Raw genomic sequence first — 23,611 nt, forward strand, 5'->3', positions numbered from 1 at the left:
GTCCTTTAAAACCTCCCCTTCAATTTGATTGTTATGAGACGGGAAACTCGAGAGGCTATGAGCAACATCCTCTTAATATCTTTTGTTCTCATGAATTATCGATCTAAGATCTTGAAGTGGTCATATTGGGGTACTTCTTGGTCATCAATCTTGACCAAGTCCTTGTTTCCGCTCCTATTATTATTGAAATTGCATTTCATATGCTTTGTTTTTGTTTGACTAATTTTAAACCGCCTATATTCTAAACCACAAAAAAGCATCCATCCATACATTTAATCCTCCCCCTTGTTTCATTACTCAAAATTAATCTGCAAATAATATACACCATGGGATCTTTTGTTCTAAATGACTAGTTAAGTCATTTGCAATGAATGCAAAAAGATACAAACTCAATGCTAACCCTTTGTGAAAATTCAATCTCATTGAGCAAGGGATTGAATCGGGAAGGGAAGTCTTTGACAACCCATGCAAGGATTTGCATCGTATATCCTGGTTCCTGGACCATGGGGGTGGTTTGGTTAATAAGCTTTTCACTCTAAACCTTATCACCATTAAAGGTGGAGATGCTTGCTTGTTTATTGGTGATTCATGATTTTATTCTTCGAGTGTCAGGATGCTTGTTGTAATACTTCATGTGATTTATGATTACATTTAGGAACGATTATTATTTTTTCAGCCTGAATTAGTCATCTTATTTAAATGCTTTTCTCTAGCATCTTCCTTCCCTTTTTTTTTTTCCTGTGGTTATAAAATCTGTTTTGCTTTTCCCTGTGTTTTCTATCTCTGCTCATTGTTGGTGTTTGGGTGGATTTTTGTATGTTACTTTGCTACCGCAGCATAGGTCTAGTTGTGTTGCTTAATGATTGTACTGTGCAGATGCTTGAACTTTATTTTGTTTGTAAAATGTAGAATGATGGATTGAGTTATGATGGGTGTGTGATTCAGGTTTATGACACAGCTCTTCGGCGCGAATGCTTTAAATGGTTGTGGTGAATCAGACATGTAGTCTACTTTGATGAATCGTTTGCCAAACTTTTCTGGCTGGTTCTGTGCTCTGCCTTTACGATGCGGTTTGTTTGTGATGGTTGGTTGTGGAACATGAGGAAAGTAGTCTAGTATATAGAAGTTATTAACTTCTTTGATAGTGCAGGAGCCATCCATTAGTACTTATATAAATTCCAACTTATCTACTTTGCACATGCATATTTGTTTTGACTTTTGCATGATTTTCCATGCGTGGTTATGCCTTTTGTTCTTTGTTTCTTCTACCTCTGTGCATGTTTTGTGTTTCACCATGCTTTGGTTCTCCTCTACATTTTATTGGGACATGCATGTTGTGCATTGGCCATGATTATGTCATCCTTATTGGATATTAAAAAGTCCTTCGGAGGGCCCCTCATTCTCAATGCAAGCTAGCTCATCACTTGTGTGTAGTGATGAGACTACCTAACATTCAGGTAAAATATACTAGAAGAAAAAGAAGAAGAAAGAACAAAGAAGGAAAAGAGGGTGAATATAGCGCTGGACCTCTGGTTATGATTTTGAGGACCTGTTGGTCAAAGGGAAGCTCCAGATTCCTGGACGGAGTCGTATGGCGTGGCTTTTGCCAGATCTAGAGAGATACCACGAATCCTCCATCCTAGATTCCCTTGTCGCAGGGCCATCTGGTTCACGGATGTATGATGGACAGCTCTGCTTTTACTTTTAGTTATCCACAATTAGTTAAAGAGTCCTTACTGTTTCTATGTGCTTGGTAGTTGACAATCTACTTGTTTGTTGTGTCTGCTATGTTTAGTGTCGGAAATACTTGAGCAATGTTGAATAAACGTGACATTGGCCACTCAATCCTACATTCAGGATATAGACACTCATGTTTCAGTGCAATCATGCTGTTTGCTAAGATGAACTGTCCAATGTTGTATTTTTTATTTATTTATTTTTTTGTATTTGCATGAGGCAGACTCATTAAGAAGGTACATGGAGTCATTGTTCAAGTTAATGGTCTAAAAGAAGAAAAATGCAACTGATAGGAAGTCAATGTGTTGTTCTAGGATATATACGGCTCACGTTTCTTGGATGAATTGTGTTGCTTTCGACAGCGTGACCAGTGATGTTTGCATTGGGGTATATACTATGTACAGATTGGTGTAGTGCACATGGAATTACTAATTGTATATATATTGTACATATGCACAAATAGTATAGTTACTGTATAAGTGTGCATCCTGCACATCTATTTATATGAGGTGATTATTTAATAAATATTATCAGTTGTTTTTGTACTTTATTTTTGATACTTAAGTTTCCTATACTTGCTTTAGAAAAAGTTTTCTATACCCTGGTGCATATTCCCTGCAAGTTTATAATAGTTGTTCTGTATTTTATTTGACTTCCCTATGATCAGCACCTTTGTCATCTGGTAGACACTGTGATGAAGTATTAGAACTGCAGAGTAAGAATATTTTAAACTTGTCATAGACTTGAAGATTGTTAGATTATACTGGTTATCTCATTCTATTATTATAGGCACGTAGGTTCTCTGTAAAATCATTCTGTAACTTGAGAAACTAGTAGGGGGAAGTGGTCCCCAGCGCCCCCACTGCCTCTTGCATAAATCGGGGCAATATTATTGGAGAGCGGCTAACATGCTTGAAGAACTCAGAGACGCAAGTTTTCCTTATATGCAAGTTCTGTTTATCGTTCAGCCAACAATCCAGCTGATTTGTTTGCCAGAGAAGGGGTTGATCTTAGGGAACTTATAATTCCCGAGTCTCTGCCAGGTTCTCTCAGTAGGTAGTAGTTGCCAAATTTGGCTGCTGTATATCCTGTATCTGGGCTTGGGGCTTGCCTGTTTTTGTGTATGTGTGTTTCTGTAGGTTTCTTTGGCCATTGTGGCTCTTGTTTTGGCGTGCAGCTGTCTTTTTTAGGCCTACCTTACTAAAATCTCCCATTCATCATAAAAAGAAGAAGAAAGAAAGTAAATAAAAGGGAAAAAAAAAGAAAGTGGCTCCCACTGCTGTGATTTGGCAATATCATGGTCCTAGGGTATTGCATTCAGGTGGCTCGTGGGGCAGGATAATTTTCCTACAATGAATCACACTTGGAGCAGGAATGTGGGAATGAATCCATGTTTGATTTGGGGCCTTTTCTGAAACATGGAGTGATGAGTGATTTGATAGGAGGAAACCTTTATGGAAGTTAGCTTTGTTAGTGGGTTTGTGGGCAGTATAAAAGGGGCACAATGGAGGTTGTCATGTCAAATCTAAGCTGGCAGAACAGGTTACTCTTCATGCTTGTAGTAATGTTATGGCTTGGGCTAAAGGTATTATTCCTGTCTTTGCAAGATGCGATTTAGAAGGGTAAGAGGATTTGTGGAATGTAGATGACTGAAATTTGTAGGCTCCGACTGCTTGTCATCAGCTTCGTGGTCTCATCTTGGGGTTGTCTTTCTTGCTTTTGTTTTGCTCTCAAGTTTCTTTAATAAAATTCTATTTGTTGTGAGTTGGGGAAGAATGTTATTATGTTGAATGTATGGAGGCGGTTAGGTGTTTGATACTGTAGCTTTTTTACTTTTCAATTACTTTAGGAATGCAATAAGTACATTAGTATGTTCAATGGATCCTACAATATTGAACTATTGTTTATAACCTCCGCTTAATTTTGGAAAATGTGAAAATTAACGAGATTTACGGGTGACTCTGAGCCTTGCAGTGGGGATCAAATAGTCTTTCTTGTTCTTAACATCTTGAATTCTGGAAAGAGGTTTCCCCTAGCGAAAACTCAGTAAAAATTTGTTGATTTTGATCGGTGCTTATGTAATTTGTAAATGGATAGTTAATGCCCCATGTTAGGAAACGTTGCTAATTTGAATGTAAATGATCTTTGAATTCACTTGAATGTTTTGCTCATAGGAGAATTTTTGTTTTTGTTTTTTGTTTTTTTTTTTAAAAGATAACTTTTATTAAAAAAGAGCGAAAAGAGAGAACAAAACAGAGAAAGAAAGCACAAATCTGCTGAGGAGGCAGATCGAACTACACGCCCAGAAAAAGAAGATTATAGTCCTTAAGGGACTCAACATTCACAGCCCATTCTACAATAAGACTTTTAGCTCTAGAGGATATAAGGCGAGCAGAATTAGTGGTGTCCCTGAAGCACCTGCCGTTCCTTTCCTCCCAAACAGACCACCATATTGCCAGAAGGGCCATTCTCCACAGCCTGGACCGCTGTTTACTAAGTTAGCCCCATGCCAAGCGTGAAACAGAGAGGCAACAAAATCAGGGAAGCACCAGTTAACACCGAAGCAGGCGTGGAACTCGTCCCAAATGGATGATATGAAAGGACAGTGGAGCAATAGGTGGTCCACTGACTCTTCCGACCTCATACAGGACAAGCAAATGTTTACTAAGCACATCCCTTTCTTCCTAAGATTATCGACTGTCAAAATCCTTTTCTTCGTAACCAACCAACCAAAGGCGATGATCTTGGGCGGGACCGAATATTTCCATATTTGCTTGCAGTGAGAGATATGGTTTGGAGGAACTTGGTCCAGCTGGCTGTAGAAGGATCTCACAGAAAATCTGCTGGATTTGGAGTTCGTCCATATCAAACTGTCTTCCGTAGAAGGATGAGGAGAGGCCTTGTGGATGCAATCTAGAAGGTTCACGAATTCCTGTATCTCACAGTCTTGGAGATTTCTCCGACATTCCACTGACTAGATGATTTTTTCTGCTACAACTGAATAGGAATCAACAACCGAGACTGTCGGGTTTGGGGCAAGGGAGAAGATATTCGGGAATTTATCTTTTAGCGGGACATTATCTACCCATCTGTCTATCCAGAACCGAATGTTAGATCCCTTTGCAAGCTGGAACTCGACTCCTTTAGTGACTTCCTCTTTCATGGAGGTGATGCCTTTCCAAAGAGCCGAGGCCCTGTAGCGGGACGAGGCTTTACACCACCAGCCACCTTCAGATCTGACGTATTTGCTTTTGATTATTTTATTCCACAGACTATAATCTTTTGTGCCCAAACTCCAAATCCACTTTCCTAGCAATGCGCAATTCATAAGCTTCAGATTTTTGATTCCCGCCCCTCCCTGATGGTAATGTTTACACAGCTTTCCATTCGACCAGGTGGAATTTGTTCCTCTCCCTTATTGTGCCATAGAAAATCACGCCTCTTGCTGTCGATAATCTTCAGAATTGCTGGGGGACATTTGAATAGAGACATTAAGTAAATGGGGAGGTTTGATAGGGCCGCCTTGATTAAAGTTAGGCGACCCCCCAGCGATAAGAACTTACATTTGCACTTTGCGAGGAAGTGGTCGAATCTGGAAATTACTCTGTCCCAAGAGGACTTTGGAGGGATGCCCAAGCACAATGGGAGGTTGACGAAAGTGGATGGCAAGGAGGCCGACGAACAACCGAGGAGGACTGCCCATCTTCTAATCTCCTCTTCCTCCATGTTGACCCCTATAAGCTTAGATTTAGCCAAATTTACTGTCAGCCCGGATACTGCCTCAAAGCAGTTGGTGATGGTAAGAAGATTGCTGACCCTCTCTTGAGTAGCCTCGATGAGAATCAATGTATCATCAGCGAATTGGACGTGTGAGATGGGATCAGCCATACCTTTGATGCTTATGCCCTTGAGAATCCCTGCTTCCTGCCCTGTTTGAAGCATCCTAGACAGCGCTTCAGCTACTATGAGGAAGAGGAAAGGAGATAAAGGGCCCCCTTGACGGATGCCCCTTGAACTTTTGAAGAATCCAAAAGGAGAGCCATTCAGCAGGACTGAGAATCTAGCAGAGCTGATGCATTCCCCTATCCAGCTTCGCCATCTGGCTCCGAATCCCATTCTGAGAAGCATGTATTGCAGGAAGTCTCAGTCTACATGGTCGTAGGCTTTCTCGATGTCTAATTTGTAGCAGATGGATTTTGTCGCTGATATGAAGTTGGAGTCGGTGCATTCATTTTCAATTAGAGCACAGTCAGTGATCTGCCTTTCGGGGATGAAGGCGCATTGGTTGCTAGATATGATACTGCCGATGATTTTCGTCAGACGGGTGGATAGAACTTTGGCCAGAATTTTGTATGGACTCCCAACTAAACTAATCGGCCTGAAGTGATTGAAGGACGCTGCCCCTGCCATTTTGGGAATGGTAGCACCCAAACCAGCAGAGAGTCTGCTTCTGTCGTAGAACTCCTGGAAGAATTCCATGACGTCCAAATGAATCATGTCCCAGAAGAGTTGAAAAAATAAAATAGGAAATCCGTCCAGGCCGGGAGCTTTGTCTCCCCCGAGCGAGAGAATCGCCAGCTTAATTTCTTCAGGAGTGAATAGGGCTTCAAGGGAAGCTGCGTCTACTGCTGAGATTGAGTTTATCGCTAAGTTGTCCAAACCGGGCCTTCTGAGATGAGCAGAATTGAGAAGAGAGCTAAAATGAGAAACAACGACATTTGTAATGGCTTCTTTGTCTTCAACGCAAATGTCGTCAATCACCATGCTGGTTATCTTGTTTGAACGGGCGTGCATGCTGGCCATGTTGTGGAAGAATTTAGAATTTCTGTCGCCCTCATTTATCCATTTTACTCTGGATTTTTGCTTCTAGGATATTTCGTCTTCCAAAGTCCTTTCTGACAGGGATTGGATCAGTTGGATTCTTTGAGCCAGCGTTGCCAGAGATGAATCTCCCCTCTCAATGTCCACATCTATCTTTTGCAGCTCATTCATGATGTCGTCCGTCTCCAATTGCCTTGAATGGAGAACCTGGATCTTCCATTGCTTGAGTTTATCTTTCAACATTCTGAGCTTTATGCCTAATCTGTGACCAGCGAAACCGTCGACTGTGAAGCTTCCCCACCATTCCGTTATCAGATTGCGAAATCCCTTAATTTTGACCTAGGAAGCATTAAAACAAAACGGTTTAGGACCCCAGTTGATCTCCTCGGCAGACAGGAGGATCGGGCAATGGTCCGAGGTGGTTCTCGGGAGAGCAGATTGAGAAATAGACGGAAAAACATTCAACCAATCTGGAGAAACCAAAAATCTGTCTAGCTTGGACATGGTAGGGGAAGCTCTGCCATTGGACCAGGTGAAGCGAGAGCCCAGAAGGGGGAGATCGATAAGTTCTTGATCGTCGATCCAAGTTGAGAAGGTTCTCATAGCAGGAGAAACTTTGTTGCCATGAGATTTTTCCTCTGCTGCTCTGATCATGTTGAAGTCTCCTGTGAAGCAAGTGGGACTAGAGAAGCGGGATCTGATATTAGTCAACTCTTCCCAGAATTCCGTTTTGCTGCTCTTTGAGTTGGGGCCGTAAATAGAAGAAATTAGATATTGCAGGTCTGAAGAGATGTCTTTCAGAATTACTGAGACCGAAAAGAGACCGGTCCAGCAGGAGGAGATCCCATCTGACGTTGTTCTAGGCTACCAATATTCCACCTGCGCTGCTTGAAGCATCTAAAACCTCCCATTTGACATCTTTGGACTTCCATATAGATCCCAGTGGGGTGTCGCTGAAGTGGTTGACTTTGGTCTCCTGGATACGGATGACGTCTGGACGACTACGCGAACAAGAGAATTTGATGAGCCTCCGTTTCTGTTTAGATCCCACTCCCCTCACGTTCCAGGATATTAGCTTCATATGGAAACTATACTGCCCCACCTTCCCTGAACTTCATAGTCCGCGCTAAATGTGGGACTCGCCGCATTTGGAAAGAGCTCTCTGTTGTTGAGGGACTTGGCGGTGTGCTTGTTGGGTGTTCGCGGCATTGGGAGGGGTCTGTCGCGGGCTTTCACGCATTGGAAAAGGGCGATGAAGTCTTTAGGACAGTCCCTAAAGGATAGGCATATGGCACGACCAACGTGGCCAATAGCGTCTCTTATCCACTTCTTTTTTCTGGATTGTAGCAATCAGGCGCTTCCTGAACAGCTCGTCTTCCTGGTTGTTTTCACCATCCTAGAACTGATCTGCGGGAGAGGCAGCCCGCACCTGTAGGGGTTCTGCATCGATTATTCCTTTTGCCGCTTCTTCCTGAAAGAGACATGTTAAACCATCATCATAGGAGAATTTTTGTTAGTTGTATGCAATTACAAAAAGCCAAATAGAACACAGGGCCGTGTTTGAAGAAACCATGTACATGCATGGGTTGGGACCAGTGTTGATGGTATTGAAAATATCGGCCAATATATTGCCCGATATTATTGGTAGCGTATGTGATGTAGGACAACTAACCACATGCTATAAAAGCTTGAACTGATAGAGCATGCCGAATCAATCCCTTTATCTCATAGCCCAGTCTCTATATCCCATGGGTTAGGTACTCGGCCAAACCCCCCTCGTGGGCCCCACATCACATGGGTTCCACCTCACATGAACTACCCACCTCACATGGTTGGGCTGCCCCTGCATCTCAGCGAATCAATCTCTTTATCTCATATCCTAGGCCCTACATCCCATTGGTTAGGTTTTTGGTCGAACCCCCCTTGTGGCCCCCACATCACATGGGTTCCGCCGCGTCTCACGCGTGTGTCCCAGTGAGGAGTCTCGAACACTAGACCTCCCGCTTTGATACCACTTTGATGTAAGACAACTAACCACTTGCTCTAAAAGCCCGAACTGATAGAGTGTGGTGAATTGAATCAATCCCTTTATCTCATAGGGTTAGGTCCTCGGCTGAACCCCCCTCATGGGCCCCACATTAAATGGGTTCCGCCTCACACGGGTGGGGCTCGCCTCGCACAGGCTGCTCACCCCGAGTATGCCCCTGCATCCCACAGGCCACTCCACTCGAGCCCGGTGTGAAAATGCATATGCATTAGCATGTCTCCTATACGGTAAATATGGTGTTGTACGATATGTTGATGGTATCACATGATATATCACGATATCAATGTATTGCCAGAATCTTTTTATAGAATTCCTTTGTATCATTGATATGTGCGATATTCGATAGAGATGATACACTAATCCCTCTGAAAATTCCAGAATAATGGAAAATAAAAACTGAAGTCCCTTTTTCTGGAGATGATATCATTGATACTCTCTCTCTCTCTCTCTCTCACACACACACACACACACACACACACACACACACATTAGAAAGGGGAGTTTTATGATACTCAGGCAGTGTATGATGCTTGATACACTGGTTCTCAGAAATTGTATACGTGGCATATATATATTTACTCAAACTAAACCCATTAACTTGTGGAATGCTCATCACTAAGTCCCAGTCCCAAAATCAGATTGTTTGAACAATCCTAACCTCTGAATCGTAGACACTTGTTTCTTAATACAAAAGCATTGGATACTTTCATTCTTAACTGTCCAATAAATGTCCACCAATTTGACTGTCAGATGATGAAATAAGCCTAATTTTAAGGTTATGATCATCTAAGGTACAAAAGATAATCTGGACAGTTTGATTTGAATTACTTGCATGCCACGTTTGCAAATTTGAAATAATTTCTAAATGGCTCTGTCATCCATGGCACCTCTTATTAGTTATATGGTACTCAGGCTGCCTATGACACTTGATACACATGCACAAAAAACTAGTAGCCACTGCATATATTGACTCGAATAAAACTGACTAAATCGTGCAGCAGCGTCTTGCCAAAACAGTCCGAAGATCAGACTGGTTGAACAATCCCAACCTCTGATTTGTTGACACTTGTTTGTGGAAATAGGACTGTTGGATATTTCATTGTTAACTGTTCAATAATGTCACTAAATAAACTGACTATATTGTGCAGCACACTGTTGCCAAAACACAGTCCAAATATCATATTTGTTGAACAATCCTAACCTCTTATTCATTTCCACTAGTTTGTGGAAACAGGGCTGTTGAATAGTTTCATTGTTAATTGTCCAATAAATGTCACTAATCTGACGTTCAGATAATCAAAAAGCTTAATTTTTGGTTGATTAAACATCTACACTGGTTACCATAATTTGGACGGTTTAATTTGACTATTGGTACTGGATTATTAGATAGTGCTTGATTGTAATCAACCTATGTAATAGTCTATTACATTGCGCCTGTGGGAGTTTTGTGCTTTCATTGCCTGTCCCAAGCTTGGATAAAGGAGGGTTGCATCAAGTTGGCAGCTGGCATCGAACTTATGCCATAAGTTCCATCATGAATCCAAACAGGAACAGGATTCGTGTAGCTGACCCCAATTAATTGGGATAAGGCGTAGATGATGATGTACGCCATGTGTGCAATTTCCAAGTGCCTGCATTAAATCCATCATGCTCCCGGAGTATCAGAGTCTCTTTTCCCATTTAGAATAAACTATGTCAGTCTAACACCATATAAAAAATGGTGGTGACTCTTTGATCATATGCATTGCATATTGTATGACTTCTATACCATCCAAATTGTTGGCCCACCAATCTGATAGTCTGATAAATAAGTGCTACTTTTGGTTCATCATAGATCTAAATCAGGATCCGTTATTTGAATGGTTTAATATGAATTAGTTGTGGGGTATTTGAATTAGATGAGCTCATTTTGGATATAACTACATCACTTCTATCATATAGTGCTTAGTTTAGGACCCTGTGAAAAGGAAACTTCCTTTGCATAACTGTTTTCTGTGGTGTTTTGACTGTGTAACCATGACTCTTTTAACATCTCCTCAAGTTTCATTGAAAAATTCTATCATTTTCCCAATCATTCCCTTAAACAGCAATACAATGTACGATACATGCAATATTCCCCTTGTGATACCGATATGCTTCTATATCCCACGGGTGCGATACATGTATTGACACCGATACTGCAACACTGGCTGGGACACCGTAGCTGTTTATGTTGATTGCATTCGAGCCATGGCTTGGAGAAGACTAGTTGCAACAGGTGAGAAAAATATGGAAGCTGTTATCTACTATTTATCCTGAAACTTTCTAAAACTACTACAGCAAACCAGAGAACAAGACAAGTGTGGTTGGGATGACAGTCGGTGTTGGATACTGCATTTTCTTAATGGTAGACATGCTTAATAGATTTACGAGGATCGCATGGGGTGGACTACATACGTTGACTTCTGCATCTCACCAGGGAGATTGTTTCTTCAGAAGAAAGGAGGAAAAAATAAAAAAGGAAAAAAGAAAAAGATGACATTGTTTCTTCAGAAGAAAGGAGTAAAAAAGAAAAAAAGAAAAAGAAAAGGATGACATTGTTTCTTTAGAAGAAAGGAGGAAAAAAGAAAAAAAGAAAAAGATGACAGGTGATTGGCAAAGCGCAACGTCTTGTACATGTTAAAATCATGTGCCATCAGTGACTCTCTTCTACACAGGTTTGCCTTAGGACGGCCCTATGTATCTTACCTTCTTGCTACACTTGAGACGGCTCCAATGGAATGATTGATAAGAGTGGTAGTGCTCGCATGATTGGTTTCTCTACTGTGATGTCTTGCACTTGTGTATCCTCCACTTAAAACTCCATTTACTTTATCATTGTGGTGCTTCTCTCGCTGTGGTCAACTTTCTCCATGTATTACCCAAAACAGTACTTCTTGCAGTCATACAAGTGATTGGTTGGCAACCTGTGTCAGGCGGCAGGGGCAAGAATGTCAAATTGCCATTTAAATCAGGTTGAAACTTACCACTTTGATAATGAGATTGATTGACAATGGGCATGAGCCCAGTTGGAGCCGTAGCTCATTAGAAGGTTCACCTTCCAGATTGATGTCTTGGGTTTGAATCAAAGTACTCACCGAAGAAGGGAGGCTACAGACTACAGTTTGTTGGAATACAATAGTGGAGGGAAAAGTATGAAAGCCACTTATTAGAGCTTATTGGAATTGAATGGAGGGGAAAAGAGAATGTAAAAGATCTCCTTGCTGTATTGACGTCTTTATGCAGCTTTGAATTTTATTTTAGTTTGAAGAGCGTTTGATTCATCGGCCATTTTATTTTATTTATTTATTTAATTTTCTAGTTAGTTCTCAAACCAGAAGAACCATCCAATCCTTACCTGTTCTCTTAAATATGGGAGGTGCTATTATACAGATCAAGGAAAGTGGGATTTTTATGTCTGAGCCTGTTATCTAACGGTGGTACCCACCACAGCTGTCATGGGTAGGCCATACCCTGACCATCTGATGGGGAATTGGGGAACATCAGAATTATTTGTACTTGGTAAAACTTTTGTTGCTAGTAGATGGAAGTGCCCTTAAGAGCTGTTTGGATTGTTGTAAATGAGAAAAAGGAAATTGATTTCCTTAGATGTGATGGTTTTCCTCATTTGCCAATGATTGGGGGAAATCAATTTCCTTTTTATCAGATTTTCATAGAAAATGTCATTATTTTTCATCTAGAACTTAAGAAATTGAGATTTCTACCCCTTTTAAAAGACAATTCTCACTTTTTTAAACCATTGTCCTGTAATTGAGATTTCTACCCCTTTTAAAAGACGAATTCTCACTTTTTAAACCATTTACCTTTCACATTTATGTGGAAATCATGTACACTAAAATTAACAAATCATTTGAGGATTTTTTTTCTCCATAGTTGACCATTTTTTAAAATAGTTTTCCTAAGACCAATGATTTCCTTGTTTTACCATTTGCTTTCCATCAATAAAAAACTTTACTCTTGCTGTTCGCTTTGGCAAGTATGGCCCCATATATTCAGTAATTAGGACTGTTTATCTATTGAGGAATAATTTAGTTGAGCGTGCGGAAGAAAAGTAATCCCTTAGATTGAGGAAAATTGCAGCCATTAAAATTTATATGGTTACCATATTTTTCTTATTAATTGTCCACTTGTAGTTCATTATTTAGAAGGTTTAGACGGATCATTATTTTAGAAGTTTAAGACTCCTTTTGAAGGGAATATTTGTGGCTGCGGAAAGTGGGACACAACATAGCAATGGTAAGGGTAAGGGATCTGTGTTTGGCACTTGAGATTGTAGTGTGGAATTAGAATGCCACTGAGGTTTTGCAAGCTACACAGGCTTTTCATTTTGCTGTGTGCATGTTCTCATGATCTGTACCGTTGGCCTGGTGGGACCTACTATGGTTGGAATGTCACTTAAAACCACGCATATAGAAAGCTTTGACCCGACCGTTCTTGGCCACTTTTTAGTGGAATGTAACATGTGATTTCTTTTCTGCTTCTGTTCACAAGATTGATAGGTTAGAAGCTACATCCCATTTCCCCCCCGATTATTGTCTGGTATACATACAAGGTAACTCCCAACTCAACAAGTGGTGTAGCGTAGGTAATAAAATGCCAAGCGAATGGTGGAAGTAGAGGTGTACACGAGTTGAGTTAGCTTGTTAGCTCGATACTTACCTGGATGGGGCTGATCTGGGATCATAATTTGTGGTAGAGGGGGTACGCGTCAGCGCGGCCCTTGATAGAAAAGGAAAAAAAAAAAGAAAGAGCGCTTGTTAGCTCCCTCGAATCGACTCGGAAAAGCTCAACTTGGATTGAAACTGTGTTCGAGCGAAGTCAATCCAGTTTTATTGAGCTGGAAACATTTTGAGTCGAGTCCGACCTAGACCTAGCTTGACTCGACTCGACTTGGTCTTGAGCTCGAACTTGACTTGAATTAGCTTGGATCAATTGTTTGACCGGGTATATATAATATTTACCCGGTCGCTCAAAACAAGTTTTAAAAAAAAAACCTAACCACAACGCCAACTCTCGCCTCGGCTGCTTGTCCAACCCTAAAACCCTAACCTCACTCATCTCTCTCTCTCTCGTTGTTCTTCAGTGTTCGAATGACGACTGATGACTACTCTCATCTCCTCTCTTTCCCACCGTTCTCCAGCACCTGACCTGCGACTACTCTTCTTCCTCCTCTCTCTCCATTTTCCAATGTTTGTTCGGACGACCAACAACTGAAAGGTGAGTCTCCTCTACTCCTCTCTTCATCTCATCAGTCACATTGCCTCCGCCCTCTAGCCGGGGTGTGGCGAGTGACAAACAATGTCTGTCCGATTAGCAGACGTCACCTGACCACCGGCCTGGTGGCTATGGCCCAATCGGACGGTCAGACCCCACTCAAACTCGAACTCGGCTTGACACTTGAACTGGACCGAGCTGAGGACTATAGCTGGTCGAGTCAAGCCAAGCTGGGCAAAGTTCGGCTCAGATTGACTCATGTACACCTCTAGGTGGAAGTAGTTGCCTCTTAGGAAAATGAAGTGGAAGCGAGGAACGTTGAATAATGATAGGTTTTGTAGGCCGTTAGTTTCACTGCAAAATGGTGATCAACCAAATAAATGACAGGGATAGGGTTAGTGTGAAGTAATGGTCTTGTAACCAACGAAGGTAGTAGCTGCTTCTCCTAGTTAGAGCAATTTTGAAACTTGTTGAAAAAGGCCATATGTATTTCCAAGCCGTGAAACTTGTGTTCTCAATTGGTGAGGCCTCATAGATGTGCTTGGCCTCGTCGTTATAAACGTGGCTCTTTGTACCATGCAACTGCTCTAGTATTGTCACAATAAATAAGCAATGACCAAACTCAAAGTCAAACTTCCCAAGCTAAATTGCTTTCTTGGACGCTGCATACTCTGTTTCTATTGTTAGATCATGATGCACTTTTGCCTGTCCCATGTGACAACACCACCTGCTATGGATTGCTACACACGACTCATCCAGATCTGTATGAAAGTCATCAGTGTACCCAATGATAGATAGATTCCCATGCCCATAGGTTTTATGATTTGTTTCACAACTGTTCAATGATTCATATCGGGATTGCTTTGGTATTGGTTCACCACTCCCACTAAGAAAGCAATATCCTGCCTTTTATACAACATCACTTATATAAGGCTCTCAGTGATGGATTTAAAGAGAATATTCTCTCTTGCCTGTCTCTTCTTAGGAATGTTGGGAATGTTATTTCCATATAGGCTAATGTTGTGCTTGAAAGGCATGTTAGCGTTCTTGGCAATGGCCATGGATGGAGAATTTCTCAAAAATCTTGACTATGTAAACTACTTAGGAGCAGGGTCATTGCAGCTCAATTTCGTTAGAGCCTAATGCAAGGATGTAAGACACCTCTTTTAAGTCCTCATGTCAAAAGTGGTTGATAACTAAACCTTCACCTCCCTCATATATCCAATATCATTTCCGATTAATAGGTTGTTATTCACATAAAGAACAAGCACAACTTTAATGGATTTGAGGTAGACACATGATTTTCACAAAGCTATAAGTGCGCACTGCCTTGTTGAATATGTAATTCCAACTTCTACATGCTTGCTTGAGCCCATATAGCAATCTATTGAGCTTGCATACCTTGTCCAACTGTTACAGCTTGTACGACATCTGTAATTCCAACTTCTACATGCTTGCTTGAGCGCATATAGCAGTCATGCTTGTTTTTCCCATGCTTTGACCCTTACACAGGCAACAATCTCGATCCCATATTGTTGCAGCTTGACACGTGTGACTACCCGGAATTACTACCTTGAGGAATGCTGAAGTGGGATTTTAGAAAAGAAATAGGATTCTAAGTTCCTTTTCCAGAAAAAAAGAAAAAAAGAAAAGAAAAGAAAAAAAAAGGGGATATATTTCAGGTCGTGGTCTATCAACATCAGCATCCATCGGATCAACGGTCTAAACTCATCCACGGGTCCATTGGTCCCGATTCCCAACTCAAGGCTAGTGTATAAATAAGATTCAAGGATCTTAACTATCTATGGTAAGTACATGTAAAGGATTAAATGAATATTATGAGTTACTAGGTATAAAACAACACACATGCGATGTGAACTTCATGAAATGGGATATTTGATGATTTATACAGTTGGGTAAGCGGCTTCCATGTTAATGCCACACAGTCCTTAACATCAACACCCCTCTCCATCCATATGTATCCATCTTCACTCCATCCAGTGTGCCTCATGAATTCTACATCAGCCAATATTTGGTACCATCATCAGCTGTCCCATATATATTTCGTCACACCATTGTCTAGATCAGTGCTGCAATCACCTGTGAAGACACTGCTTTGGTAGAATTGGAAGGTGTATCCACCAGCATCAATGGCGATGGAAACTGGTTGGTTGGCCATGGCCTTAAGCCCGCCCACACCAACCCACCCCCCCCCCCCCCCCCCCAAACTTCTCTCTCTTATACGTACGAAGCCTACTTTTTCAGCATCCGGTAGGTTAGTTGCCGTACAATGTGAGGACTATCGTCTTGGCAGACTACTAATTAAATGCTATGAAATTTGTTTCCTCGTTAAAATTGAGATGAAAATTTGTAATTTGATTGATCACTTCTCCATCCAAACACAGCTTTATAAGAATGGTCATTAAGTTTGTTGACATCCTTGAAACTGGCAATGTGTCACTGTGTCCCACGTGATCATGGGAATGGATCCTCACCGTCCATATCCATATCGTGCCTCCTGTGGTCAGATGGTTAAACCAAGTTGTTAGAAGATCAGATATCTAATCTGAAGCCAGATGGTTGTATTGAGGTAATAAGATCATACATTGCAATGTAATTACATATTAGAGCAGTCTGACCACTTTCTAGCTAAAGAACATTACATAATAGAACAGGGCATTTATAAGCTGAAAGGTTGTAAACGTAGAGGATGATGTATTATCTCCTATACTGTTGGATAAGAAGCCTCCATGGCAATGCCACACAGGCCTTCCTTAGCATCAACATCTCTTTCCATCCTTATATATCCTTCTTCACCCCACCCAATGCCCCATGAATTCTTTACTAACCAATACTTGGTCCCATCATCAGCAGTCCCATATCCAACGGCTGTCACACCATGGTCTAAGTCAGTACCACAAGCACCCGTGAATACACCACTTGAGTAGAATTGGAAGGCAAATCCTCCAGCATCAATGGCCACTGAAATTGGCTGATTGGCCACTGCCTTCAATAGTGCATTCTCACTGTTGGCTGGTACATCTTCATGACTGTTGATCTCCGCCGCATGGTTGGAAGACTTCTTGGAGTTGCACGTGCCATCAACTCCCTCGTATGGGTAGTTAGCTTCTGTTGTAAGTCCACGGTTGTGTTGAATGAAATCGAAGGCATCATCCATAAGGCCACCATTGCAGCCTTGATCCACACCTTTGGTGTCACAGTCCACTAGCTCTTGCTCGGATAGTGAAAGCAACTTACCAGTTTTAAGTTGTGTAATTCCTTCTGTGGCTGCAACGGCTGAGAATGCCCAACAACACCCTATTTTGAAACATTTTAGCTACAATTAGTAAAAACACAAAATAACAATCTCATCTTCCCTTTTCTTATTTGATAAGTGTGTGTATTAACAATGTTACAGAAACTTGTTTGGGTTTTCTTATTCTTCATCGGTTGGAGAAGAGATCATCACTTGATTTACTCATTGATCCTGCCCATTCATTAGACTTGCCACTTCTTGGATAGACCATTGCCGGAAAATCATATTGATTTTATGGTATTAACCATGCATTAAAAAGTGGCCTGCAATGCCCCCATTAAGTCAATGGCGAATGTAATGTTATCCTAGAAAGTTTAAAAAAGAAGATAGACTTATATTGCCCATTCATTTGAGTGAAACTGTTGGCTACTCTTTGAATGGTTCAAAATTGGACTTTGGCCATCGACCATCCAGAGCTGGCCATTCTGATGGATGGTCCAGATTGACGAGCTCAGTCACAAATGAGGGTTAGTAGAGGGCAGGTGAAGTTTAATGGCCTACTTAATACTTACCGCATTGTCCCTGATCCTTGATGGGAGTCACAGCACCTTTCTTTCTCCAGTCCATTGTAGATGGTGCAGTAACATTCTCATACATGAAGGATGTGGCTTCTGATGCCCTTGCTCGGGTGGGCCTATATCCATTACGAGCGGCCCTGAACTCATCGTTGGTCAGATCAGCAAATGCATTGACGCTTAACTTGTATGATCGGTCCCCTGCGCTGTTAAAAGATTCTATCAACTCAACATTGCTCTTGAATATCTTGAAACGTTGTTCCTTTTCAGCCACATCCTTGTACGTGCGTCCATATTGAGCCATCCATTGCTCATGGAGATCGGACATGGATGAGTCATGGAGAGTGCGCCGGGCCATGGCTTGAGAAGCCGAAGCTCCCAAGATGAAGAAGGCCACAAAGAAACAATGGTACATGGAAGCCATTGTACAAAGTAAGAGGGTGTGATAGATGGGGTGAGGATGTATGGAGGAGGGATGCATACAATCAAAAGAGGCTTTGCTTTATATAGACATTGCATTGCACCACACAGAAGTCGTTACTCTCCCTTGCTTTCTTGTTATTGAGAGAGAGAGAGAGAGAGAGAGAGAGAGAGAGAGATCCTACGTGCCGGGGCAAATGTAATGGGGTGGATGGGTACAGGGACAGACTTCCTTTCGTCTACGTTCTCCTTTGTTTACACATACTATATCAATGGCACTATCAAGGTTTAGTTACCGTGTACGACATCTGAGCTGTTTAGGAGGCAGGGACATAAACATCGCCATGATGTGATCCACCTGATTGGCAGAACAACCTATTTTTTGTGCCAGGTGATGCGAATGGCGGGGCCTACCTTCTGGATGGCTTGGATAGCATACACACGCAAAGATTTAGATCTGCTTCATTTATCGGATCGTGCCCTAAAATGAGTTTTTAAAATGGATGGACGGCGTGGATATAAGGCATATACATCAAAGTGGGCCCCATGGTCAGTGATGCCACCCACCCTGGTGGATCCGGCGATCCACCGTTCACTGCCTTCCTGACTCAGGGAATGATCGTGATGAGGTCGATTACCATCTTCCTCAACCATAACTACTTCGAATCCATGAAGCTAGGGATACCGACACTTGGAATAATTCTACAAAGTCGAATTAAATTGATTGAATATTGATGGATGAAATAAATGAGTTAACAACCCTTTAAATAGGGATACGGAGATTGGAATAAGTTTATGAATTAAATTATAACTAAAACTCCCTAAAATTCGCAACTTAAAATTTATTATAGTAAGTGTCCTATGTGCTTAACCCTGTTATTCTACCAATTTTTCTAAATAAGCCCAACAGATAAAGAGTAATAATCAAACTAAAACTTACTAAAAATAGTAAAAATGGAAATAAACATGGAACTTGACTGTTGATATGATGGAATCTTGCAAATTTGACGTGGGTAAAGCTGGGTTGGTTGGCTAAAGTAGCTCATCCTACCCCAAAATCATATATGGTACGTCGACTAACTCATTCTAGTTTGCGAGATATGCATGTTTTAAAGTTCTGATGGTTTTGATGACTTCTGCTTCTGACCAGGCCTTCTCTGATCTATCTTGGACATGAAAGTATCCGTGACCCGCTCTACATCACTTCTACAGTTTTACCAACCTGATTGTCAGATCAGCCTGATTTGGAGCGTCTGACCGTCATGATGGGGCGCACCTGTTGGACGGCAACAGCTTAATACCTTGGTACACGTGTGTAAGGCAATGTAGGTTCCCTGGCCCAAGTTTCCGTCTCGTTTAATTATTAGGTGGGTTTTGAAACAATCAAACGGTTAAGAGTTGTTTTTATCTATTAATATCTGTCATTTTTACTCATCAGGTGGGTCATAACGTAAGAAACAAATTAAAAGACTAGAATAAAATAATTTAAAAAAAAAAAAAAAAACTTGTTTTATTTATCCAATTGTGTCCTAACCCATTTAATGATTGGAATGGCTTGATTTTCGGAGCCCACTTGATGGACTGCTCAGATCTGGCACATGTATACCATATTGGAACATGTGCTGACGTGTACATGGACCAGAACTTCCTTTACCGCCAACGTGTCAGCCAGAGCAATAGAGTCCGGTCGTTCAAACGGTGGGGCGCACCCTGCAGATCACCAGGAGCCAAAATAAACAAGATGGTCTAATCATCAGGCAGGTTAGAACACCAAAATCAATCGGTAACCGATGGTCTGACTCTGAATCAACGTAGGCTGTGGGCCACCGAAAGAGTATAGTGGTCATTGGTCCGATTTTAACAACAGCTGATACTTATGATGTGATCCACCCTTTTTCACAGGTTGGATGTTCTACACAACTGACCCATTCCCGCAAAATCAAACGCACTGTATGTGAAAGCGAACACGCCTTTAACCAATTATTACTATAGAATTATAGAATGTTAGTATAGAGAAGCGCAACGTACACGAAATTTAAGTTTAAGATGGGTTAGATTAGAATATGTACGTCATTTTAGCCATCGAAATCAATACACTTGATCAGGCACGTATATCAAGTCTTAATCTTCACCACAGTAACAATAAAGCAATGGAGATGAGTGAATCATGTGGGGCCCAATATCCCGTATATAAACTCAGCTTAGTGTAAGTGTATACATCCACCTCCATAATCACATCATCAGATCATCCATACACTCCTCAGCTAACACCATGGCTTCCTTAACCAAATCTTTCTTCTTAGCCTTGTTCATATTGGGAGTCTGGGCTTCTCAAGCCATGGGCCGCACTCTACAGGAAGTGTCTATGTCTGACAGGCACGAGCAATGGATGGCTCGATATGGTCGCACATACAAGGATGCAACTGAGAAAGAGCTTCGTTTCAAGATATTCAAGGACAATGTGGAATTCATAGAATCCTTCAACAATGCCGGGGACCGATCTTACAAGCTAAGTGTAAATGAATTTGCAGACCAAACCAACGAGGAGTTCAGGGCTACCCGTAATGGATTTAGGCCCACTCAAACAAGAGTACCGAGAGCCAAGTCGTTCATGTATGAGAACGTGACTATGCCAGCTAGTATGGATTGGAGAAAGAAAGGCGCTGTAACCCCAATCAAAGACCAAGGACAATGTGGTAAGCTTTATAACCTACTCATGAATTTAGCTGATTTTCTTCCATTACTGCAACTTTGTTCTAGAAAGGGACAGGAAATTGTTACCTACTGTTAGCTAACTTGCTATCTGGTGTTGCCAAATAGGATGTTGCTGGGCATTCTCAGCGGTAGCAGCCACGGAAGGGATTACACAACTCAAGACAGGGAAGTTGCTTTCTTTATCTGAGCAAGAGGTGGTGGATTGTGATACCAAAGGTGAGGATCAAGGCTGTGCAGGAGGTTTCATGGACGGCGCCTTTGATTTCATTCAACACAACAGAGGACTTACAACAGAAGCCAAGTACCCCTACATGGCAGTTGATGGCACTTGCAACTCCAAGAAGGAAGCCAACCCTGTGGCCAAGATCAACGGTCACCAAGATGTTACGGCCAACAGTGAGAAAGCTCTGTTGAAGGCTGTGGCTAACCAACCCGTTTCTGTTGCAATTGATGCTAGTGGATCTGCCTTCCAGTTTTACTCAAGCGGTGTATTTACAGGAGATTGTGGTACTGAACTAGACCATGGAGTGACGGCTGTGGGATATGGGATGACAGATGATGGGACTAAGTATTGGATAGTGAAGAATTCATGGGGAACTTCATGGGGTGAAGAAGGATACATAATGATGGAGAGGGATGTTGGTGCTAAAGAAGGGATATGTGGTATTGCCATGATGGCTTCTTATCCCACCGCTGCTTAATCCTCACTAGCTGCATGTATCATGCTTGTTTATCCCATGCTTTGATCATAAAAGTATTATGAAGAAATGTAGAAATGTGTAGCTTCTTTATGTAATTCTCATACATGTAATAGGTTACTTCCATTATAACATATAGTATCCAAATATCTACTTTTCTATGGGCTCATGACATGAAATCGACTGGCTCATCTATGTCTAGTCATGCCGGATCGAGTCCAAGACTAGGATGAATATTTACTTCACTCGGCTTGATATTTAATAACTAAATTAATATGCCTGAAGATGCAGTGGTGGGTTAGGCCTGACGTACTGGGTGGTCCGTCCCCTGTTTTTATTTTTATTTATTTTATATCCTCGGGGATCTTCTTTCGGTCGAGCTTATGTTGTTTATTCAGCCCTTGGGCTCTCTATACAGGAGTAGTGCTGTTGTGGTGTCTTTCGGTCGAGCATGGGCCGGCCTGTTCACGAAGTGTGCCGTGGTCCTAAAGCCCCCGTTTGTTAGTACGTGGACTAGAATTCAACGAAGATCTATGGCCTCTGGATTAGCACACTGAGTTAGACCAGGGCAAACAGTAGGGTTCCTCGCTCCTGTTGACTAATGAAAACGTGACTGAAGCGATATAGTGGTGGGCCGTGTTGTGTTCCAAACGGCCAATGATGTATGGTTGAAATTAAAAATAGCCTACAGTCCTAATTCAGCAAACGAGTCTCCACTAATCAGAGGTCGGAATCATCATTCAGCCAAATTGACCTTGGGGCTGACGACCCAGCGACATAAAAGTGGTCAATGCACTTTTACTGTTTAATTTGAGTTAATGAATGATGCATGCTTGATTTCCGAGTACCCGATTATCACCATCACACTCTGTCAGACTATCAAATGCTGCCATGGAAACGAACATGCCACGGTCAGCATTCAATACACTCATGCCTCCCGGCTGGGTGAGATGGACCAGCCAAATTCTTGCATATCGCCATCTTTAATGTGGGGGCACCTTATCAGTATACCTCGTGGGTAGTAAGGGTAGTAATTTGAGAAAAACTTGATTACTCTATGACAAAAGGAAGGATGTGATGAGGTCGATCTCCGTCTTCCTCAAGGATAACTACTACGGACTCTTCACAAAGATTCCTTGAATCCTCACGTGATAAAAAAAGAAATGGTTTCTAATAATTCAAAAATAAATTATCGATGATTAAAAAATAAATGAAATTACAATCCTTTAAATAGTGAACTCAAATGTAGGATGTAGTTTTAAACTCAAACTCAAACTCCCTAAAAATGTGACTTATTATAAATAGTAAATTTACTATTTATATACTATCATAATTCCTACTAGGCTTCATAATTTTCAGCTAAAAATAGTGTCCAATTTGTCCTAACCGCGTTATTCTTCTAATTTTTCTAAACTCTTTTCATATTGGGCATAACTCTTAAAACTCAAATGATCATATTAAAACTTACTATTTATAGTAAAAACAGAAATAAAATAGACTTTTGACCATCGATATGATGGAATCTCACAAATCCAGCGTGGGCAATCCAGCATAGCCAAGTTGGCTGGCTAAAGTAGCTTCTCCTATCCCAAAATCATATATGATACGTTGAAAAACTCACTCTAAAAAACTCATAACTTGTTCAGTGCAAAAGCAACCTCAGAAGGATCTATACAACACAGTAGGGAAAGAAAATTCAAACAATCATAGAGAACACATGAATTTTACGTTTAAAAAAAAAGAAAAGAAAAAAAAGACTCTTACTACAGAAAAAAAAAAAAAAAAACTACGGTATCAAGCGGCAAACAATCTATTATATCAAGTTATAAGATTCGGAAACTCTAGCTTCCCCCCTTCAAAATCATTGGCTCTTAAGTTCTCTCATGTTCTCAAACATCTTGTATTAATCCTAATCTACACTTACAAGAGGCTTATATACTCTCCATACGGAATTAGAAACAAAATCCATACTTACACGTTAAGTCCAGTCGAACCGAAAGAATTTTCGGTCGAACCGGATCGAACTGAAGTGTAAATTTGAATTGAACAGAAATCAGGCAAAACATCACAGCGAGCAACAATACAAATT

At 41.3% G+C, this 23,611-nt stretch overlaps 4 protein-coding genes across 13 annotated transcripts in view; 2 read left to right on the forward strand and 2 right to left on the reverse strand.

The window, feature by feature from the left end:
• The window catches only part of LOC131241041 (UBP1-associated protein 2C-like), a 67,394-nt gene that overhangs the window by 6,601 nt on the left and 37,182 nt on the right, over nt 1-23,611 (forward strand). Inside the window, exon 2 of one of the 9 annotated variants that reach the window (XM_058239667.1) lies at nt 20,930-20,953. The exons of 1 other annotated variant lie outside the window; for it this stretch is intronic. The gene's annotated coding sequence lies outside the window, so the exon portion shown is untranslated. 7 more of the 9 variants (XM_058239663.1, XM_058239659.1, XM_058239660.1 and 4 more) reach the window with 7 other exon arrangements.
• On the reverse strand, nt 4,091-5,853 carry LOC131239139 (uncharacterized). The gene is made up of 3 exons (XM_058236696.1): nt 5,301-5,853; nt 5,113-5,204; nt 4,091-4,711 (listed from the first exon to the last, which is right to left on the reverse strand). The coding sequence occupies exons 1-3, from the start codon at nt 5,851-5,853 to the stop codon at nt 4,091-4,093; spliced, it is 1,266 nt and encodes a 421-aa protein (XP_058092679.1).
• On the forward strand, nt 14,070-21,649 carry LOC131241044 (senescence-specific cysteine protease SAG39-like). Of its 2 annotated transcripts, XM_058239671.1 has the most exons (3): nt 14,070-14,379; nt 20,413-20,805; nt 20,930-21,649. In XM_058239671.1, exons 1-3 carry the CDS (start codon nt 14,343-14,345, stop codon nt 21,523-21,525), a joined length of 1,026 nt encoding a protein of 341 aa, XP_058095654.1. In that variant the 5' UTR covers nt 14,070-14,342; the 3' UTR covers nt 21,526-21,649. The 2 variants fall into 2 exon arrangements, with proteins under 2 accessions (XP_058095654.1, XP_058095653.1); XM_058239670.1 differs by lacking the exon at nt 14,070-14,379 and having other exon boundaries at nt 19,877-20,805.
• Nucleotides 16,584-18,113, reverse strand: LOC131241351 (senescence-specific cysteine protease SAG39-like). Its single transcript, XM_058240168.1, has 2 exons — nt 17,687-18,113; nt 16,584-17,176 (listed from the first exon to the last, which is right to left on the reverse strand). The coding sequence occupies exons 1-2, from the start codon at nt 18,111-18,113 to the stop codon at nt 16,584-16,586; spliced, it is 1,020 nt and encodes a 339-aa protein (XP_058096151.1).

The sequence above is a fragment of the Magnolia sinica genome, chromosome 3 (assembly GCF_029962835.1).
Source record: "Magnolia sinica isolate HGM2019 chromosome 3, MsV1, whole genome shotgun sequence".
Classification (NCBI taxonomy): Eukaryota; Viridiplantae; Streptophyta; class Magnoliopsida; order Magnoliales; family Magnoliaceae; genus Magnolia; species Magnolia sinica.

Coding starts and splice junctions, on each gene's coding strand:
- LOC131239139 (XM_058236696.1), bottom strand. CDS start 5,853: ATGGGATTCGGAGCCAGATGGCGAAGCTGGATAGGGGAATGCATCAGC. Junction 5,205..5,300: donor CTTCCTCGCAAAGTGCAAAT/GTAAGTTCTTAT, acceptor AATGTCCCCCAG/CAATTCTGAAGATTATCGAC. Junction 4,712..5,112: donor CTGGTCGAATGGAAAGCTGT/GTAAACATTACC, acceptor AAAATCATCTAG/TCAGTGGAATGTCGGAGAAA.
- LOC131241044 (XM_058239671.1), top strand. CDS start 14,343: ATGTATTTCCAAGCCGTGAAACTTGTGTTCTCAATTG. Junction 14,380..20,412: donor GAAACTTGTGTTCTCAATTG/GTGAGGCCTCAT, acceptor CTTTCTTCTTAG/CCTTGTTCATATTGGGAGTC. Junction 20,806..20,929: donor CAAAGACCAAGGACAATGTG/GTAAGCTTTATA, acceptor GTTGCCAAATAG/GATGTTGCTGGGCATTCTCA.
- LOC131241351 (XM_058240168.1), bottom strand. CDS start 18,113: ATGGCTTCCATGTACCATTGTTTCTTTGTGGCCTTCTTCATCTTGGGA. Junction 17,177..17,686: donor CAAGGATCAGGGACAATGCG/GTAAGTATTAAG, acceptor GTTTCAAAATAG/GGTGTTGTTGGGCATTCTCA.